At 48.2% G+C, this 19,874-nt stretch overlaps 1 protein-coding gene and 1 long non-coding RNA gene across 3 annotated transcripts; both read left to right on the forward strand.

The window, feature by feature from the left end:
• The first annotated feature begins 809 nt into the window (after positions 1-809).
• On the forward strand, positions 810-6,996 carry CCR1 (C-C motif chemokine receptor 1). Of its 2 annotated transcripts, none has more exons than XM_006071551.4 (2): positions 810-1,145; positions 4,549-6,996. In XM_006071551.4, exon 2 carries the CDS (start codon positions 4,614-4,616, stop codon positions 5,679-5,681), a length of 1,068 nt encoding a protein of 355 aa, XP_006071613.2. In that variant the 5' UTR covers positions 810-1,145; positions 4,549-4,613; the 3' UTR covers positions 5,682-6,996. The 2 variants fall into 2 exon arrangements, with proteins under 2 accessions (XP_006071613.2, XP_045019920.1); XM_045163985.1 differs by lacking the exon at positions 810-1,145 and adding an exon at positions 2,026-2,049.
• Positions 6,997-18,112: 11,116 nt separating this feature from the next.
• Positions 18,113-18,660, forward strand: LOC112581209. Its single transcript, XR_003105701.3, has 2 exons — positions 18,113-18,152; positions 18,467-18,660. It is a non-coding gene; the product is annotated as an uncharacterized LOC112581209 (long non-coding RNA).
• Positions 18,661-19,874: the final 1,214 nt, after the last annotated feature.

Here is a 19,874-nt window from a genome sequence, read left to right on the forward strand (position 1 = left end):
AATTAAACAAAGAGGAATGGAGTGGGAGGGTGGGGGAAGAGATGGGGTGATGGGGAGGTGGCAGAGGGCTACTGCCTAGGACCCACTTGTACACCCCAAAGGCCCTTCTGTCCATCTGTGGGACACTCACCCATTGGGCTTTGGTGTCTGAATGTGACCTGGGACCAGAAGCAACTTCCTTGGCCCTGGAGGGAGAGAGTGTGTCCCAGGATTAGGCAACAGAGAGCGCTCCAAGGTCAGGATGCTGCATCCCCTCTCTTGGAAATTAACCTGCTGGTGCAGCTTTTGAATCTGAAAGGTGCGCCTCATTGACAGACAGGATCCCTGCAGCCCAGGAGCCTGGCCTCACCCTTCTTGGTTACACAGAGCATAAGCTTTCTAGGATATTGACATTGCGACAGGAAGGAGAAGCAAAGAGAGGACTGGGTCAGAATCAATTGTCATGGATGAGACGCAAAAAGGAAATCTGTAAGATCAAAGAGAAGGGGCCAGACAGCGACAGCCATCCAACAGACCTGTACTCTCTCCAGGTGGGAGGCTCTTCCTCACAGAGCCGCTCCCTGGGGCTTGTGAGGCAGACTGGGGAGCAGAGAGGGGCAGTGAGCAGTTGCTGGCATAGGCACATAGGGGTGCCGAAGAGAAATGACCTCCTGCCCTTCTAGGGCTGGTAGAGCCAGATTGTTTTGAAGACCCAGAACCCGGATTTTCTGTTTAAATCCTTCCATTTGCAATCTTTTAAAAAAAAAAAAAGAAGAAGAGGAAGACTACTTACTGAGGGCAAGAACTCAATTGCTTCAGAAGCTCCAGAAACATTCATTGCCACCCACCTCACCCTGCTCAACTCCACCCAGCCCCACCACCCAATCCCCTTAGAGCAGAGCCGCCTGAGGAGAAGTACAGCTGAGTGAGCAGGAAAAAACCTTAGAGTGAACTTGGCGTTCAGGAACTGGACACCCAGCAGTACAAGAAAGAAGATCTTTGTCCCCTTCTTGTTGTTCTGAAAGCCTGAGACCCGGAGTTCTATCTCCATCATCACACAGGAAACTGACAACTTCCGACTCACTCAGGACCTTGACCTTGAATTCTTAAAGCATCTAAAAGCTTCAGAAACAAACACTTCGTGGACACAGTCCCCTGAAGCCAGAGTAAGTAGAATTTGTCTCTTTGGTCTTGTCAGTTATTTTTTAAGGCACCGTTGTTTGCATGTGGCCAGATTGGACTGTAGTTCTCCTATTGCAGGACATGACTTGTTTAACAGTCCGTCTCCACAGAGATGGGGAGTTCTTTGAGAGCCAGTCAAATGCCTAAGTAACCCACCAATGCATGAAAGGCAGTGCTTTGTATAGCAATACTGAGGATGGTTGGATTTATATGAGTGCTGAGATGTAAAATAGGGTGTTGTTTTTGTTTTGAGCTGATTCTTCTTTCTAAAAACAGTATACTTTCTTGTATGATTGCTTGTTGATGACTGATTAAAAAGTCAGCCCACTATTAACATACTTTCTGGCGAAAGCTATTCAAGACACTGACAATTGCCAAATTTCCCCATGTACTCAAAGACCAAACACGGTATAAGAGGAAATTGCAGCAAAAGGATAATACTAATTAGTAAAAGCTTTGCAGATGCAAAGATGATCTGATACTGAGACAGTTTCTTAAGAGGCTAGACTCAAGGAGCCCCAAAATCAGGACTGTAGACTGTCTTTGAAGAAGGTAAGATCTCACCCACCAGAAGGTAGGCAGCTGGCCAGGTGACCTCCTTGGGGGGGGGGGGGGCCTGCAGGGGAGGGCAAGGGGCATCCATTCTGTTCTAAAGAAGAGGAAGGTCAGAATTTTGTTCTGAAGAGAAGCGACACGGGGGCTACTTGGAGGTATCTACTTCAGCCTTTCCTCCAGTAGGTCTGGAGGGTCCCAGACTTTCAAGAATAAAAATCCCCAGAAGTTTGCACAGCCAACCACCAGGCTCTGTGCCCCTCACTGACCCTTAAGTCCCCACTCTGGCTCCAGGACAACTCTAGGCTATTCAGACTGAAGGGCATGGATGCACTGGTAAGTGTTTATCAGCTAATTCTCCTGAGAAACGTGCCCTGATTCCTAGTGTTGGCCTATTCCCATGTGTAAATATTCCCATTCTGGTTGACTTCAAGTCACCAGCAGGCTGGATGCAGAACAGCTGCACATGGCTGGCTCTTATGAACCAGTAGAAGCCAGCTCCTGCACCGCACCAGGCCTGGGCATCTTCCACCACCACAGATGGCCCTTTGTCTGTCCAGAGGCTTCACCAACTCCTAGGATAAAGGGTGCTGGCGCTGGACCACTGGGGCAGCGGCCTGGGGCAGACGTTAGTAGCAGGCTGCAGACGGACTGGCACGTGACATGGCAACATGCTCCTTGGGTCTCGCCTCCAGGGCCTCACTCCAGTCCATCTCCCTTTAGGGACAACATGCCCAGGAGCTGTTTCTGGTGCCCAGCAAGTGGGGGAATAGTGACCTGGCTTGAAGGTGGGAGTGGGTGTGAAGGTGACTCTGTTCAGATGGCCCCTGACGGTGCTGACGCAGTTTGCCTCCACCTTTGCCAACATTCCCCGGAAACTGGGCTCACGGGCTCAGCCTCGCACCCCTTGCTGTCTGTGCTGCCCCTGCTAACACAGTAAGCCTGAGAACCCACCCGGAAGTGCTGACTGCCACGTGAAGTTGTCGGCACTGGCAGTGGCAGCAGAAATCAGAAATTGCCAGCACAGCTTGTTTAGTGAGTGGCAGCCTGGGTTTCTCCAGAAAGAGGCTTGACTGGCTGTATGCAAGTTCAGAGATGGAGGAGAGAGCCCTAAGGATGGATTGGATGGGAAATGACCGTCCCCCAGCCTGGGGGGCCTAGCAGCACCTCACCCCTCTGTGCCTTAATCTCCAAATGCCACTGCAGAAATGTGAATTTTGTGAGCAGGAAGCATTCATTAAGCTCTGTGGAAGGAGGAGCACTGGAGTCTGAAGATTTTATATGGAAATTATGCTGCAGGTACCACTCACTTTACTGATGGATGTTTAGGTCAAATCAGTTAGATTGATGGCAGCATTTTGGAAAGTTCACAGTGCAGTGCAGATGGAAAGGACTGTCAATGTCCATCACTCTCAAGCAGAATTCATTTTCCAGATTAACTACAGGGAGACTTATAGGGAGTGGGGTGCATCCTGGTGGCACCAGGCCTCAGAGCAGGGCACCTGCAGGGAAGGAGGTCCCCTCGTATTTACTGAGAACCTGATAATTTCCAGGGGAAGGCTCAGACATTGCCTTACATTAGCCCTGCAAGGTAAGGATACTTTCCCACATTACAGATGAGGAACCGAGGCTCAGGGAAGTAGGTTAAATTATATGAAGTCATAGAGGTGGTAGGTTACACAAAAACCTGTGCTCCCTTTGGGGAGGAGTCTTCAATAAGTGATTGGAAAGGATGGAAGGGAGTGCTGAAAAGCAGGGGCTGGGGATTTTCTACAAAGGCAGGCTATCTAGTAGTTTTGTTTTGAGGCAACCCTGGTTAGAAAATATCTAAAGATTTTTTTTTTTAGGAGAATTCCGCCCTGTGTCTGGTCACTATGTGACACTTCCTGCCTTGAGGCTGTTCTGAGCCTTTCTTTCCCCAGGGCCCTCTCTCCTTACCAAATCACCCCACTCCTCCCAGACTGTTACTGACTCCTCCTCACGGCTGTCTCAGGGGGTCTTCGGAGAACCTGGGTGACGACAGAGGACCGTGTGGCGTGGGCCAGGCCGGCGGATGGTTGGCCTCCTAGGATCTCACTATGGCAGCACTGTTGGTGTTTGCTGTAGGGTAATTTTTACATCGCGATGCATCCTCCGCCCTGGCTACCTAATGGCAGTAGTGACCCCCAGTGTTTGTGACAACCGAAAAAACATTCACCTTTACCTGTGCCCCCACGACACTGTATCACCCCTGGCTGAGAATCTTTTTAGCCCCCAAAGCCAGAAAGATCTGCTAGTAAGTTTTGGACTTTCGGCCAGAACTGTTTTCTTTCCCAGCCTCGCTGGGGACGCCACAGTGCAGTCACTGCCCTGTGACTGGGGAGGAGAGCCAGGGGGTTCAGGAATGGGCCTGAGAGTGGCACGCACCAGGGTTTGAGCTCCAGTTCTTGTTCTCAGCAGCTTTGTGTCCTGACTGCTCCCAACTTGTGTGCATTCACCTCTAAAGTGGGGAATGACCATGGTGCCCCCTCAAGGGCTGTTTATCACTGAGCCCAACACCGAGTCCATGGGAAGCCCTCAGGAAGCCTTGGTCGTGAACATGCGTGAGGCCTCCCTTGTCCTCCCCTGTCTGCGCTCTCCATCCTCTGGACGTCTCCTTCAGAGCACTCACTGCCGGAGCACTTGGGTTAGCCATGTGTGCACGCCTTGCTTGTTAGTGTGGTAGACTACAGGTTGCATCAAGTCCAGAGGACCTGGGTCTCCCTTGCTCCACAGGGCGTGGTACACAGTAGGCACTAGTAAACAGTTGCCCAGGGGTTAAGGACGTATACTCACTGCCTTGTTTTTGTTGTCCAGAGCCCACTGCCTTTAACAGCAAATACATACAGAAACATTTCCCTTGACCCGTGGGAGAAGCCAGGATGGAAACTTCAACCACCGCAAAGGACTATGACATGACCACAGAATACGACTATGGGGACACGACCCCATGCCAGAAGGTACAGGAGAGGGCTTTTGGGGCCCAGCTGCTGCCCCCCTTGTACTCCATGGTGTTTGTCATTGGCCTGATCGGCAACATCCTAGTGGTCCTGGTCCTCATGCAATACAAGAGGCTCAGAAGCATGACCAGCATCTACCTCCTCAACCTGGCCATTTCTGACCTCATCTTCCTCTTCACGCTGCCCTTCTGGATCGACTACAAGGTGAAGGATGACTGGATTTTCGGAGATGCCATGTGTAAGTTGCTCTCTGGGTTCTATTTCATGGGCTTGTACAGCGAGATCTTCTTCATCATCCTGCTGACCATCGACAGGTACCTGGCCATCGTCCATGCTGTGTTTGCTCTGCGGGCTCGGACTATCACCTTTGGTATCATCACCAGCATTGTCGTCTGGGTCCTGGCCATCTTGGCTTCTGTCCCCGGCATGTACTTTTCCAAGACCCAGTGGGAGTTCACCCACCACAGCTGCAGTCTTCATTTTCCTCCTGAAAGCTTCACAAGGTGGAAGCAGTTCCAGGCTCTGAAACTGAACATCATGGGCCTGGTTTTGCCTCTGCTGGTGATGATTGTCTGCTACGCAGGGATTATAAAGATTCTGCTCAGAAGACCAAATGAGAAGAAGGCCAAAGCCGTGCGTCTGATTTTTGTCATCATGATCATCTTCTTTCTCTTTTGGACGCCCTACAATCTGAGTGTGTTTGTTGCCGCTTTCCAGGATTCCCTGTTCACCCATAAGTGTGAGCAGAGCAGACAGCTGGACCTAGCCATTCAAGTGACGGAAGTGATCGCCTACACTCACTGCTGCGTCAACCCTGTGATCTATGTCTTTGTCGGCGAGAGGTTCCGCAAGTATCTGCGGCAGTTGTTCCACCGGCTGGTGGCTGTGCACCTGGCTAAGTGGTTCCCCTTCCTCTCCACAGAGAGGCTGGAGAGGGTCAGCTCCATGTCTCCCTCCACAGGCGAGCATGAACTCTCTGCTGGGTTCTGACTCAGGCCCCTGGAGGCGGAGGCAAGACCCAGCAAGAGCGACCTGCCAGGCATGCTGGCTGGGGAGGAGGCAGCTTGGTCTCCCAGCAACTCTGTCACCTGATGTGGAATTCTAACCACATGGGGTTGAGGGGATTCCAAGCTGCTCAGGACAAAATCACTTCTGGCATTTGAATTTTCTCCATGAACTTCTCTTTTGTAGAAAGGAGATGAATAAATGAAATGGGACATCACAGAAGACTGGGACAAAGGATGATAGAGAAGGGCTTAGTCCCAAACAGGAGTTCAGATTTGTGAACATTAACATTAATTAGTGAACCAGCCACTGAGCATCCACCGCCTTCAACACCGGTAACCTTGGAAACTGATTTCCATAGCTGCCTCTGCTCTGAGCTGAGAGCCAAGCAGGAGTCTGCAGCCTCCTCCATCCCCTCCACCCAACCCCCATGGCGCTTGGAAACCGTGAGGAACCTCGAGCTCCTGATGGAAGAACTTGACACCTAGCGTTAAATAGGATTGGGGAACTGCTGTTGGTAGTGGAGCTAAGAAAGCCCTTGGGTAGAATTTTTATAGCTACTGAACTGGAAGAATTCAGGCAGTGGGCTAGACACAGACAAAACGTATAAGATGCTGTACTTCTGTCTTTCTGAATATTTTTCAGAATCTCTCTTCCCTGTCAGTTGAGGGATGCAGCAGTAATTTCTGACAGCTTTACTGTGGAAATTATTATGAGGCAACAGGAGACAGGGTTGCTTTTCTTCCTCTGGACCTCCATCCTAGGCCTTGTAGTTTATGGATCAGAGTTCTGGCTGCCATCTTAGACCCAGCACCAGAACAGTGACCTGGTGTACAAGTGGACCGGGTTTGAGGCAGGCAGGGAGGGCAACGTCTACCAGGAGGGGTGGGGACTCGGTCAGTGTAGGAAGTCAAGGAGCCCTTAACTCAAAGAAATTCATTTACCCTAAAGGTCCTTAACAGCTCAGCTCTCGCCTGAAGTGAGACATGTCTTTATTCCCTTTTCCCTCAGTTGTACATTTCTCTAAAAGATAATTTTTCCAATAACATAAATTGTTTACTAGAAAAGCTTAAAAATACAAACAGAAAAAAGACAAACAAATGTCAAAATCATTCATAATCCCCTAGGCAGAAACAGCACTGTACATTCTTAGATGTATCTTTTAGTTTTATCTTCCCTGTGCATATTTATGTTTATAAGCAAGATGACCTTTGACTGTGGTTACTCTTCTACTATTGTTGTCTTTAAGCAGCAGCATGTTGGGATCACTTTCCCAGGCAATAAATCATTTCTAAGCTTCGGCGTTGGGACCTGCGCTGAATTCTACCGCTGGAATGAACCCTAATTCATTTGCCAGTGTCCTCATGATTGTTTGTGCAAATCAATTCAGTCCGGCAACAGTGACCAAGGACCTGCTTTGTTTAAACCCAGCGCCCTGAGACCCAGGAGACACGGGTGCAGAAGGGCCGTCTGCCCTCCCTGAGCTATTAGCACAGTGCAGTGGACAGGTGCATGGACGTCAGCCCAGCCCCGGCGGGCAGGGGGACCTGCCTCCGAGCCCATGGGCCCAGGACAGCAAAGGTGGGGGAGGACCCCCTCAGTCAGAAAGCAGCCTAAGTGAACGGGGGTCCCACCTAACAACACAGTGACACCACTGAGCGGCTTCTTTCTGGTGGACGCTAGAGTTTGGGGTTCTTATCAAATCGCTCTTTCACTCAGGGACCTACTGTGTTTTCCTCTTTATGCAAAGAAGATGTCATGAAGGTGTAAGGAATTTGTGTGCCAGGAGGAAGCGGTCAGTCTGCACTGGGCTTATGCTTCCACACAGGAAACGTGGGCGAATACAGGCCTCAGGGGTAAGGTCAGGGTCAGCTCTCCACATGTAACCCTGCCAGCCTTTTCTGCAGTGTGAAGAGGAGGTTTAATGGAATTAAGAAATATTTGTCTACTACTTTGGTAAAATAACACTGAATCAAAGTATAATATTTGATCCACTACAGTATCACAATGAGAACTATTTCACAACATTCTCCAATTCAAGTTTTGAAATAATACTTATTTTTAAACTTATTACAACGGCAATCTATGTTCTTTGTAGAAAGCTGGAAACAGGCAAAAAGCCCAAAGAAGAAAATGGAAGCACCTGTTATTCCACTATTCAAATGCAGCCTCTTAGCATATTAGTAATTTAGTGCATCACCTTCCAGTATTGTTTTCTAAATGCATGCACGTGCACACACACACAGACAACCAATCACACTTAACATTTGTTTTGTGTAAACTCAATGAAGTTTAACACATAGCAAGCTCGGTAACTGCTGGTTGAATGGATGACTGTTTCATTATAAAATAAGGATTAGAGTAGTATATACACTATGAGGCTATTCTGAGGATTAAATGAAATACAGGAAGGAAAGTGGGGGTGACCTTTCTCCAGCTCCATCAGATGAGAGATCTGACTGCTCCTGCCAGACACCTCCTTGGTCACTCAGGACACCTCCAGCCCTTCCCAACAGGGAATGCCTGTCTCCCATTCCCTCCCCTCCCCGCTCCTGTGTGATCAGAGCCCTGCCTCATTATATTGTTGTTCTTAACTCTTGTCTCCATTTCATCCTAGACAGAAAGATACTGTGTTTTCTCCAGAACTCTTTGAGTTCAGTTCAGTTCAGTCGCTCAGTTGTGTCCAACTCTTCGCGACCCCATGAATCGCAGCACACCAGGCCTCCCTGTCCATCACCAACTCCCGGAGTTCACCCAGACTCACGTCCATCGAATCAGTGATGCCATCCAGCCATCTCATCCTCTGTCGTCCCCTTCTCCTCCTGCCCCCAATCCCTCCCAGCATCAGAGTAGAACTCTTTGAGAGCAAGTTGCAAATAGGATCCTCATCACCTGTTAGCATAATACTTTGAGATAATTTTATTTAGACAAGGAAGCACTCCTGCACAGTAAAATCTAGAGACTAACATGGGTGCGGCGAATAATTACATGGATTACTCACCATGTAATCCACAGCCCTGTTTCTGATTTTGTCCACTTTGCAAACAATGTCCTTTAATGTCCCAGGATCTGGAACCACTTGTTCCGTGTAGTCACCTTGTCTTTCTAGTTTCCTTCGTTCAAGAATATGGGCCTTTTGTGACTTCATCACTTTGTAACACAAAAAACTACACTTTCACATTTTTTTTTTTTAACCTGACAGGTGGTTCCTTGTTTGGAATTTACTGATGTTCTCCCGTTTATTAGATTCACATTATTCAAAAAATCAGGAAAATCACAGCAGTGATGCTGTGTTCTTTGCAATATCAGGAGGCATATGGTGCCAACTCGCCTCACGACTAAAGATGTTAAACTTCATCAGTTGTTTTATAAGGTGTTTACCAAATTTCCCCACTGTATTTTGTACATGTTAATTCATAAGTGATTATTATTAGCTGACAGTCTACTCTAAATCTTTTCTATCCCACTTCTGTGTGTATTTACGTATATTATTGCCACCTCCTGATTCCCTTTTTTCTCCAGTGGCATACCATCTAATATTGTGTTTCTTTTGATGCACAGATTGTCCCAGATCTATCTAGTGAGGTTCCCTTTAAGCTGGATCTTCTATCCTTTCGCTGCCCCTCCCCCGCCCCCAGGGGTCTCAGTGCATTCACCAGAGTGCTGTGGAACTGTTTCCGTTTTCAAGAGCTGTAAATTGATACCTGACATTTCTTGGACACCACAGGAACTACCAGTGTGAGGTAGTTGACAATTCCAATATGAGATTGTAGTACATGCCTTTCGAAGTTGTCACGTCTTTTGCAGAGCGGGGTTTCCAGTTGTTTGAGATAAGCAGTGAGAAAGAGGAAATGAGGATGGCAGTGCCCAGTGGGATTCCAAGGTCTGAGAAGCTGGGCCACGCCCAGCAGCTGCACATATCCCACTGGTACTGACTGTTTAAAAATAAAATCAGGGCACTCCCTGGTGGTCCAGTGGTTAGAACTTTGTGCTGTCACTGCTGAGGGGCTGGGTTCAATTCCCGGTCAGGGAACTAAGATCCTACAAGCTGTGCAGGGTGCCCCCCCCCCTAAAAAAACTAACATTATTTTTTTCGATTTATATGGATTGTCTTTTCAAGCATGCTTCAGTTGTTTGGATCTAACCATATAAGAAGTGGAATTGTTGGGTATTTTGGTCCAGGACACTGAGAACAAAAAGTATGAAGATAATAAGGGCACCATGAACTGAGAAAGCTTGGGAACCTTTGGAGGTATGGGTTTGTTCGGGAATTGGAGTGTGTACCGCTGTGGGAGCTAGTCGGTGAGTCTGTGCAGGCTGTTGCCTCCACATCCAGTGTTGAGTCATCCCTGCAGAGGAGGGCTCCAGAGGGCACCACCAGAGCCCATAGGATACACTGGGACCTGCAGGGCAACCTGCGCTTTCAGCCTGGTGATGCCTCGGTGCCCCAGGACGCAGGAGCAGTGGACTCTGGGTGCAGACACTCCCCTACACACATCAGGGGAGCCTGTAAGCCAGCACACCGGCCCCTGCTATCACCTTCAGAGCACAGCACTGTGCCTGTTGCTTCGCTCTTGAAATTCACACGGCAGTCATTTCCTGCAGGCGCTCACCTGGACCCTGCAGGGGATTCTGGGCAATGGTCTTTCGGCGTGACTCTGAGGATGCCATACAAAGCACCACCTTGGGGGTTTATTTTGTTCTGTACCTTCTTTCAGCGCTCTCCAGAATTTCAAATGAGCACACCATAAGAATAACTATTCTTTGTGAAAAGAATTGATGAAGGAAAAGAGAGAGGGAAGAGAAGAGAGAAGAGCGGGGAAAGAGACAGGAAAGAAAAGGAGTGATGCTTCTTCCAAGAACATCCAGCATCAGCATTCCTGAGGCAGGAGGTAGTGCTGGGCGGGGATGGAGGCTGGAGTGGGAGCCATGAGAAAATGCTGAGTTTGAGTTTTCTGTTCAAGAGGGGCCCTGTGCACACAGTGAGCACAGTTTTAAAACACAGGTATATAAATACCAGAAGATGCCAGGTAAGTGCTTCACCATCTCCCTGAGCCTTGCTTTTCATATTAAGCAAAAAGAGTAGCTTCTAATAGTTATAAGTTATAAAGACTTGGTAGTTATAAAGACTTGGGATGAAGCTTTGTGGGGTAGTGGTAATTGCTCGGAACCTTCTTGGTACCACACTATTCAGTCCCCAATGTCCCCTGTCCCTCTCATCTCTCACCCTCCCCAGCCTCCCAGGTCTCTGCCCCTTCCTACTTTGTAACAATGTGCATTGCTTGCTTGCTTGCTAAGTCACTTCAGTCGTGTCCGATTCTGTGTGACCCCATAGACGGCAGCCCACCAGGCTCCTGTGTCCCTGAGGTTCTCCAGGCAAGAACACTGGAGTGGGTTGCCATTTCCTTCTCCAATGCATGAAAGTGAAAAGTGAAAGGGCAGTCGCTCAGTTGTGTCCGACTCCTCACGACTCCATGGACTGTAGCCCACCAGGCTCTTCCGTCCATGGGATTTTCCAGGCAAGAGTACTGGAGTGGGGTGCCATCGCCTTCTCCGAACAATGTGCATAGAGCTGCATAATTGCACAGAGCTCCAAACAGGGATTTAATAACTACTATATGAAGAGTATCTACCCCTCATTTTATTTTCACTTCTTAAAAGGTTTTCCTCAAAAGGAAGATTGGGTGCATTTTCTTTGAAATAGTGTCACACCCCAGTAATTTCCTCATATTACTCAGAAGCCCAGATGCCTTCAGGAAGCTGACACATTGTGGCCATTGACAATTGACATCACCTCAGTGCCTGTGAAGACCAATATTTGACTCTACCGCATTTGCTTAATTGGATACTTGGTTCCTAAGAGGGAGGAAAAGAGAAGTCAACCCCATAATTTAAATGTTGAATGTGTGTCTTTGCAAAATTGCAGAACTTCAAGCAGCTTTGTACTTCTGTTTGGTCAAAACTGAGTTTTCTTTATCTTTTTCAGGAAGTAAGGTGGGGACTTGTCCTGAAGGTGAATATGATGGGCATTATTAAATACGGCCACAGGAAGGTTGTTGCCGTAGTTGTGCTCATTGTGAGACAGAAGTAAAACTCTCTGGAGGGCCAGCATTCTTTTATCGCAGGGAATAAAACAGACTGCTGCTTCCTGCTTTGAGGGACATCTTTTATATACTGAAAAAAAACAGGAAGCAAACAAAACTCCTCCAATGACCCTGGTATTGATTAAATAGATTCAGTAATGTGCTGCAGCCAACTTGTAGCAGTTCATAAGAGCCAGTTGTGAGATCTGTCCCCAGCTCCATGATATTATGTAACATTGGTAACCTGAAATTGGAAATGTTTGGATTATATACACCAGGGGAATTCGTAAGTGCCACTTATTAGGGCTCTTGGGTTTTTTTTTTTCTCTTTGTTTTGGTTTGTTTGTTTTTGTTTCTTTTTAGAGACAGTTGTTAAGCATTTATCAGGATCTTGCTATTTAAAATATGTTCATGAAATGGAATAAGTTTCTGTCAACATTAATGTTATAGAAAACTATTTCATAATAAGACAGTTGTGTTTGCAAAAAAATGAACTTAGACCCTCACCTCACACTGTATGGAAAATCTAAGTCATACACTTAAATGTAAGAGAGAAAATAAGTAAACTTTTAGAAGAAAACACAAAAAATCTTTAGACTTTGATCTAGGCAAAATATTTCCTATGTGCAATACCAAAAACATAGTTCGTAAATGGGGAAAAAAAAATGGATAAAATGGATCTCTTTAAAAATCAGAACTTTCGCACTTCAAAAGACAACATTAAGAACATGTAAAGACGGATTTCCCTAGCGTTTCAGTGGTTGGGGCTCCAAGCTTCCACTGCAGAAGCATGGATTCAATCCCTGGTTTGAGAACTAGGATTTGGTGTACCGCATGGCACAGCCAAACAACAAAAACAAAAAAACACCTGTAAGACAGGAAATAGACTGATAGACTAGGAGGAAATATTTGCAAAACACATAGCAGATACAACGTGTAACCGGAATTTACAAAGAACTCATACAACTCAATAATAAGAATACAACGGACCCAAGCAAACACTAGGCAAAAGATGTGAGCCGATATTCCACCAAGAACATTTATGAATGGCTAATAAAGTATGAAAAGATGCTCAACATCTTTAGTCATTTCAGTTCAGTTCAGCCCAGTTCATTTCAATCGCTCAGTCGTGTCCAACTCTTTGCGACCCCATGAATTGCAGCACGCCAGGCCTCCCTGTCCATCACCAACTCCCGGAGTTCACTCAGACTCATGTCCATCGAATCAGTGATGCCATCCAGCCATCTCATCCTCTGTCGTCCCCTTCTCCTCCTGCCCCCAATCCCTCCCAGCATCAGAGTCTTTTCTAATGAGTCAGTTCTTCACATGAGGTGGCCAAAGTACTGGAGTTTCAGCTTTAGCATCATTCCTTCCAAAGAAATCCCAGGACCGATCTCTTTTAGAATGGACTGGTTAGATCTCCTTGCAGTCCAAGGGACTCTCAGGAGTCTTCTCCAACAGCACAGTTCAAAAGCATCAATTCTTTGGCGCTCAGCTTTCTTCACAGTCCAACTCTCACATCCATACATGACCACTGGAAAAACCATAGCCTTGACTAGACGGACCTTTGTTGGCAAAGTAATGTCTCTGCTTTTGAATATGCTATCTAGGTTGGTCATAACTTTCCTTCCAAGGAGTGAGCGTCTTTTAATTTCATGGCTGCAGTCACCATCTGCAGTGATTTTGGAGCCCCCAAAAATAAAGTCTGACACTGTTTCCATTGTTTCCCCATCTATTTGCCATGAAGTGATGGGACCAGATGCCATGATCTTAGTTTTCTGAATGTTGAGCTTTAAGCCAACTTTTTCACTCTTAGTCATTAAGTAAATGCAAATTGCAAATTAAAACCACAATGAGATACCAATTCACACCCATACCCACACAGCTCCCATCCTTCTTAGAACTGGTCATACAGTCAATTAGGAGTTTATCCTGTACTCTTCTTTTCCCACCCAGACACTTGATCCGTAGATGTCCTCATGGCATAGATTATTTTTAACATTTAAAAATTTATTGACAACTATTGAGATAAATGTTTCAAAACTAGGGTGAGAATTCACACTCATGACTTTCAGTTCCATGTTTGACCCTTTGGAGGTTGAAAGATTCCTTGGAAGGTCATTTCCAATGTGGTAATACTCTCTGCAAAAAGCCAGCAGAAGGTCATCCACCCCTTTTGCGTTTTTCCACTGACTGAGAACTTGTTTTCTTCCATGCATTCAGAAAGAGAGGGTGCCCTTGGTCAGAGTCAGCCAGTATTTGACCAGCCTGAGATCAAGAGCTGGACGTTGTATTCTCACCCTCAAAATTGGCAAACAGGAAATGCCACGTGGAACATGAATCTGTAAAGTATTATAAAATAATCACTATAAGAGAACTAAAAATTTGACAGGCATTGTTGAGCTGTATTCACTTCCTCTCCCTTGAGGAAGCCAAAGATCAATGCTGTAGAGATCGAAGTAGTACAAAGTTCACTGGGCACAGTGGCATCAGAGTAGTGGGTACAGGGCAGAGGGAGACGTGAATCCTGGCATGTGCTCATGTGTGTGTACGTGGGTGTGCAAAGGGCAAAAAGCTGAGGCTTCTGTGAGACTCGGTGAGAAAGACAAAAGGAAGGAGGCCTAGGAGAGCAGTACTAGTGCATTTGGATGAGGACAAGGAACAGCAAACACAAGATTCCCGGAGGTGTCTCGTCACGATTTCCACAGTGTTGATTTTGCTGTCTGTCTGCTCGGTTTCTCTCTTTCGACGCATGATGTTACTTGGAAATGCAGCTGTGCTTTTTCAGTTCCTGTGCAGTGAGAGGGTGGGGGGGAGCCTCAGCAACTCCAAGGCCCCTTTGCAGACAGGTCAGCTCAGGGAGAAGGGGAAACAGGTGATATGGGCCAAACCCAAAGCAGTGGAGGGAGGAAGGGCGGGCGGCTTGGAGACAAGCTCAGACCCTTAGGCAGAGCCGCCCCTGTCGCACACAGGTGGGGTGTTTTCTCCTCCGAAGGGGAGGCAGCGGGATGGAACAGGAAGCAGGGGTCTCTGCACTCCTGACTGCAGGCTGCTGACAGTCACAGCGCCGAGCGGGTACCTCCAACACACGAGTCTCTATTCGTTGTCATGTCTGCGCTCTACTACGCTGGTATATTAGGTTAGAATAACACCAAAAGAAGACCAAAGTATGATATAAAAATAAATATAAAGAGCAGTTCTGTTTTCTCCCCACCTCCCGGTGGAAGGTCTTATACTCCCTTGCCCACGTCTACCCCTCCAGGCATCTGCCTTTTTTTATATGGGGAATTATGCGGCATGTGATTTATGTATCAGTACAGCTGTTAGGTGAAAGAAAGGTAGAACACCAGCTGGCAGGAGATGGGGACATCTGGGAAGGCTTTATAACTCTAAGATGAGGTACAAGGAAGAATTTGTCAGCTTGTGTGTGGGGTGGAGTGAAGGCTGTGCCAGGGCAGCTGATGCAAAGACCTGGAAGTGAGAGGGGGCTTTCCTCAATTCAGGAACTGAGAGTAGCCCACAGAGACAGGCGCAGGATGGGGCGGGGCGGGGCGGGGCGGGGCGGGCGAGGAGGGCCCAGACCCCCAGAAGCCTTGTAAGTCAACTGAAGGAAGCTTAGCGAATGAGTGTTCAACCTGAGAGTGACGTGCCCAGGTTTGCATCTTAGAACCATCATCCTGGCTGCAGAAAGTATGGAAAAAGGATAAGAGGGGGACTCTCTTATCAGGAGCAGGTTGTCCTCAAGGGATGAAATGGTGGGGACCCAGCACCGGGGAGGGGCACTGAGGACAGAGCCAAGTGGGCAGGCTGCGAGGGCAGGCCCCCAGGTGTCTGTCTCAAGCTGTTCACTCAAGGGCATTGCCACTTGCTGAGATTGTGAGCCCAACCTGGGCAGGGAGCCTGCTAATGAATTGAGTTCTGGGGTTACCACGTGTGGCTACAAGACGCTCAGTGGGTACCTGGAGGCAGTGCTGCCAGAGATCGCCTAAATGCAGGCATTTAGTAACTATAAGATTTCAAACAAAAATCCAGCTTTCTGGCTTCTCTGCGAAACCTGACACTGGGAACTCTGGCCACTGTGGGTTTGTATTCACTCTTGTGCACAGCTCAGCAAACTAGTCTGAACTGGCGCAACACTCAGCCCTGGGCCTGTGTGACCCTAGACATAAGATTTCTTTGTTTTACATTTTTAGAAGGTTGTTCAGTTCAGTTCAGGTGCTCAGTCGTGTCCAGCTCTTTGTGACCCCATGGACTGAACCACGCCAGGCTTCCCTGTCCATCACCAACTCCCAGACCTTGCTCAAACTCGTGTCCATCCAGTCGGTGATGCCATCCAACCATCTCATCCTCTGTCGTCCCCTTCTCCTCTTGCCTTCTATCTTTCCCAGCATCAGGGTCTTTTCCAAGGAGTCAGTTCTTTGTATCAGGTGGCCGAAGTATTGGAGTTTCAGCTTCAGCATCAGTCCTTCCAATGAATATTCAGGACTGAAGAATGTATGGCAAAGATCGTGGCCCACAGAGTCTACAGTATTTGCTCTCTGGCCCTTAAAAAAGAAATGTTTTTTGCTGACCCTGCTCCTGGCAGGTGTCTGCTGGAGCTGAGTTGCTGCTGCCACCTTTCCATGGGTGCAAGGCCCCTGGTTGCTTCACTCCCCAGGCTCTGCTCCTGCCCAGCCTGACTCACTCGTGTACAGTTTCTCATTGGCTCCCTGCCAGGTCTTGGGGTCCTGAGAACATGTGACAAGAGGAAAGGGCAAGAAACCAAGGTAAGGACAAGCTTTAAGAGACAAGCAAAGAAAAGTCTGAAAGGAACAGAGAAGTAGGAGGGAAACTAAGATAGGGATGTTTTCCAGGTCAGGAAATAGAGCTTTTCAAGAAATGTGTGTGGTCAGGTTCTCTGGTGCAGCTGAGCAGCCTGGCAGGGGGAAGCCTTTAGAACCCCCAGTAGGTTTAACAAGTGACAGCGAGGTGATGAGCTTTAGTGGAGTGAAGAGTGCAGATGCCAGATTTGAGTGGTTGAGGAGCAGCTGGCTTCCAGGTCAGCTATGGAGGGAGAGGGAGACTGGGCAGCCACTGGTGGGACTTTATCAAGACTTGATCAAATGGGAAAGGCTTGAGCTACAGAGAGGGAGAGATGGAAGGTGGGGGCAAAGCTGATGGAGTCATGTCTGCGGAGGGAGTCAGGATTTGCCTTGGCCAAGCGTCCCTTGGGAACAGGGCCTGGGGATGTGAAAGTGCAGGTGGAGAGGGAGGTTTTCTAGCAGGAAGTTTGTGCTTTGTCCTATTGGCTTCTGTTTTCTTGCTGAAAAAGTGGTGGGTCACCTGCTGATTGTGGGGGTTGGGGGAAGGTAACAGAATTCTAGAGTGAGAGGGTCTGAGCTACACGCGGCACAGAATAGGGAAACTTGACAGTGTTGCTGGGTAGCTCAGGAGGCTGTGAGTCACAGAGGCATGACCATCTTCCCCTCCGTGCTCTCAGGGACCCTGTAGGTGTCAACTGGTGGCCCCAGTCACAGGACTAGGCAGATGCAAGCGCGTCAGTCCACACACTCCAGCCAGGACTTCCAGGGGAACAGGAAGAGTTCGAGTTACAATTTAAAAAACAGAAGAAAAGAAAAGCAGAAGGAGCCCTTTCATAAAACTTTGGTTTAAAACCAATACATTTCAACATGAATTACGATTTAGCAGCTGCAGAGTATCTCATCGTTTTAATGAGCAGTCACATTGAATTCCGCTCATGCGAACTGCACGGCAGTGACAGCGTGCCGAGCAGGGAAGGGCCAAGGGAGGCGCGCTTCATTTTTGCAAAGAAAAGGAGTGAAGTTCACATAATGTGTAAATGCCACGTCCAGGAATGTTAGGCTTTGGATAAGCCTAAGAGACATTACTTTGCCAAAAAAGGTCCGTCTAGTCAAGGCTATGGTTTTTCCTGTGGTCATGTATGGATGTGAGAGTTGGACTGTGAAGAAGGCTGAGCGCCGAAGAATTGACACTTTTGAACTGTGGTGTTGGAGAAGACTCTTGAGAGTCCCTTGGACTGCAAGGAGATCCAACCAGTCCATTCTGAAGGGGATCAGCCCTGGGATTTCTTTGGAAGGAATGATGCTAAAGCTGAAACTCCAGTACTTTGGCCACCTCATGCGAAGAGTTGACTCATTGGAAAAGACCCTGATGCTGGGAGGGATTGGGGGCAGGAGGAGAAGGGGACGACAGAGGATGAGATGGCTGGATGGCATCACTGACTCAACGGACGTGAGTCTGGGTGAACTCCGGGAGTTGGTGATGGACAGGGAGGCCTGGCGTGCTGCTATTCATGGGGTCACAAAGAGTCAGACACTACGGAGCGACTGAACTGAACTGAACTTATCCACAGGTACAACTACAACCAGAATTCTGAACTCATCCCGTGACGAAGGGGAAGGCACTGGGGCCCATTTAGTTAAGCTTGAGTTCAAATTCCAGCTCCAGTTTTCTTAGCCTTGTGACCGTGGGCAATGCTTCACCTCCTCTCAGTGTCGTTTCCTCATGAGGGAGGCAGGGTATTGACCACAGTCTTGACAACAGAGGGTGTAGAGCCTCAGTGGGGTCTTGGAGGGAGAGCCCCATGGAGCAAGCACGGGGCACAGGGGAATCCGTCAATAAGGGCTCAGGTTTCTAATTGTCACAGTTATGTGTCTTCCTGCACAGAAAGGAGAAGATTTCAGAAGACCTGGCCCTCAGTCTTGTTTCAACTGCCAGCTTTGTGACCTGAGAAGGTCACTTTTCTTCCTGGGGACGTGACCTCATCGATTAGGCTTCTGTACATTTCCTGCCTCATTCACTTGACCAGCTTAGATTATGTGCTGTCATTTGCTGCATTAAAAGAAAAACCTAAAATTTCATGGCTTAACAATAACAAAAGTGTTTACTCTCTGTTAGGGTTCTGTGAGTGACCAAGCAGTTCTTCTGCTTCGTGTGGCATTGACCAGGGTGCTGGGATGGCTAGAAGTTCCAAATTAGTCTCTCCATCAGCAAGTGGGCAAGCTGGTGCTGGCCGTTTACCAGAGTTCAGTTTCCCATGAGGCCTCTCTGTGCGGCTGCACTGGGCGTCTCACTGCAGGACACTGGATTTCAAGAGGCAGCAAGCAGCAACCGAGAGTGAACGTGCAAGAGGAAGAAAGCAGGAGCTGCCAGGCCTGAAGACCTGAGCCAGGAGAGTTCCAGAACATTAGGTCAAAGCAGTCACAGGCCAGCCTCAGTACGAGGGGCAGGAAATGCAGTCCACCCACCCACCAAGTTCCAAAGACAGAACTGACATGACCTCTTTGGAGATTACCCACCCCCCAGGTAGAAACACTTTTCTTCACCAGTTAATAGTTCAGGAAGATATAGCTTTCCTCTCTGAGGCCCCACCCTTCTCAAATTGTGGAAGAACCTTGGGGACTTAAAGAGCCTTAGTCCTTCTTCCAAACGCAGGCTGGGAGAGAACTTGAATGGGGCTATGGTGCGAATTGTGTTAGCACACCCGTCACTGTCGAAGCCCGAACGGGCTCGGCCTCGAGGACACTTGCCTGTTCAGGAAGTGATGTCCTCACTGCTCTGGCTCCATCCGGACCCCTTACAGGTGTCACACACTGGCCCCCAACACTGTCGCTCCTTCAGCTCACGCGTGCTCAGCCATCGTTCACAACGTGTGGCACCATGCCTGTCCAGGGCTGCTGGTCTAAGCCGCCAGCTATTCCAGAATCACTGCTACGCATGCACGCACACATGCACGCACACACACACACACACACACACACACCTCAAAGCCTTGGGCCCTGGAATCAAGCTCAGACCCCTTTCCCCCCAGCGAGTTTACCTTTGCCCATAGAGCCCTCGTCCTTTCTGATCACCATGGACCCCTCAGCCAGGTTCACTCAGCTTTTGATGTGTGCAGTCCTTTCCCTCCCAAGGCTTTTGGCTCCTCGTGTGAAATGATTTTTCCCTCCCTAAAGCTCCAGGTCACAAGGAGACCCAGGAGGGGCAGCTTTCATCACGCTGCACAAAATACATGGATGTTGCACTCTCTTCAAAAAGCAATTCAGTTCTCCTTGTTGCCATTAAGTTTAATCAA

Source organism: Bubalus bubalis, chromosome 21 (genome assembly GCF_019923935.1).
Source record: "Bubalus bubalis isolate 160015118507 breed Murrah chromosome 21, NDDB_SH_1, whole genome shotgun sequence".
NCBI classification, from domain to species: domain Eukaryota; kingdom Metazoa; phylum Chordata; class Mammalia; order Artiodactyla; family Bovidae; genus Bubalus; species Bubalus bubalis.

Excerpts from the sequence above, each read along its gene's own strand:
- CCR1 (XM_006071551.4), top strand. The coding sequence starts at position 4,614 with ATGGAAACTTCAACCACCGCAAAGGACTATGACATGACCACAGAATAC.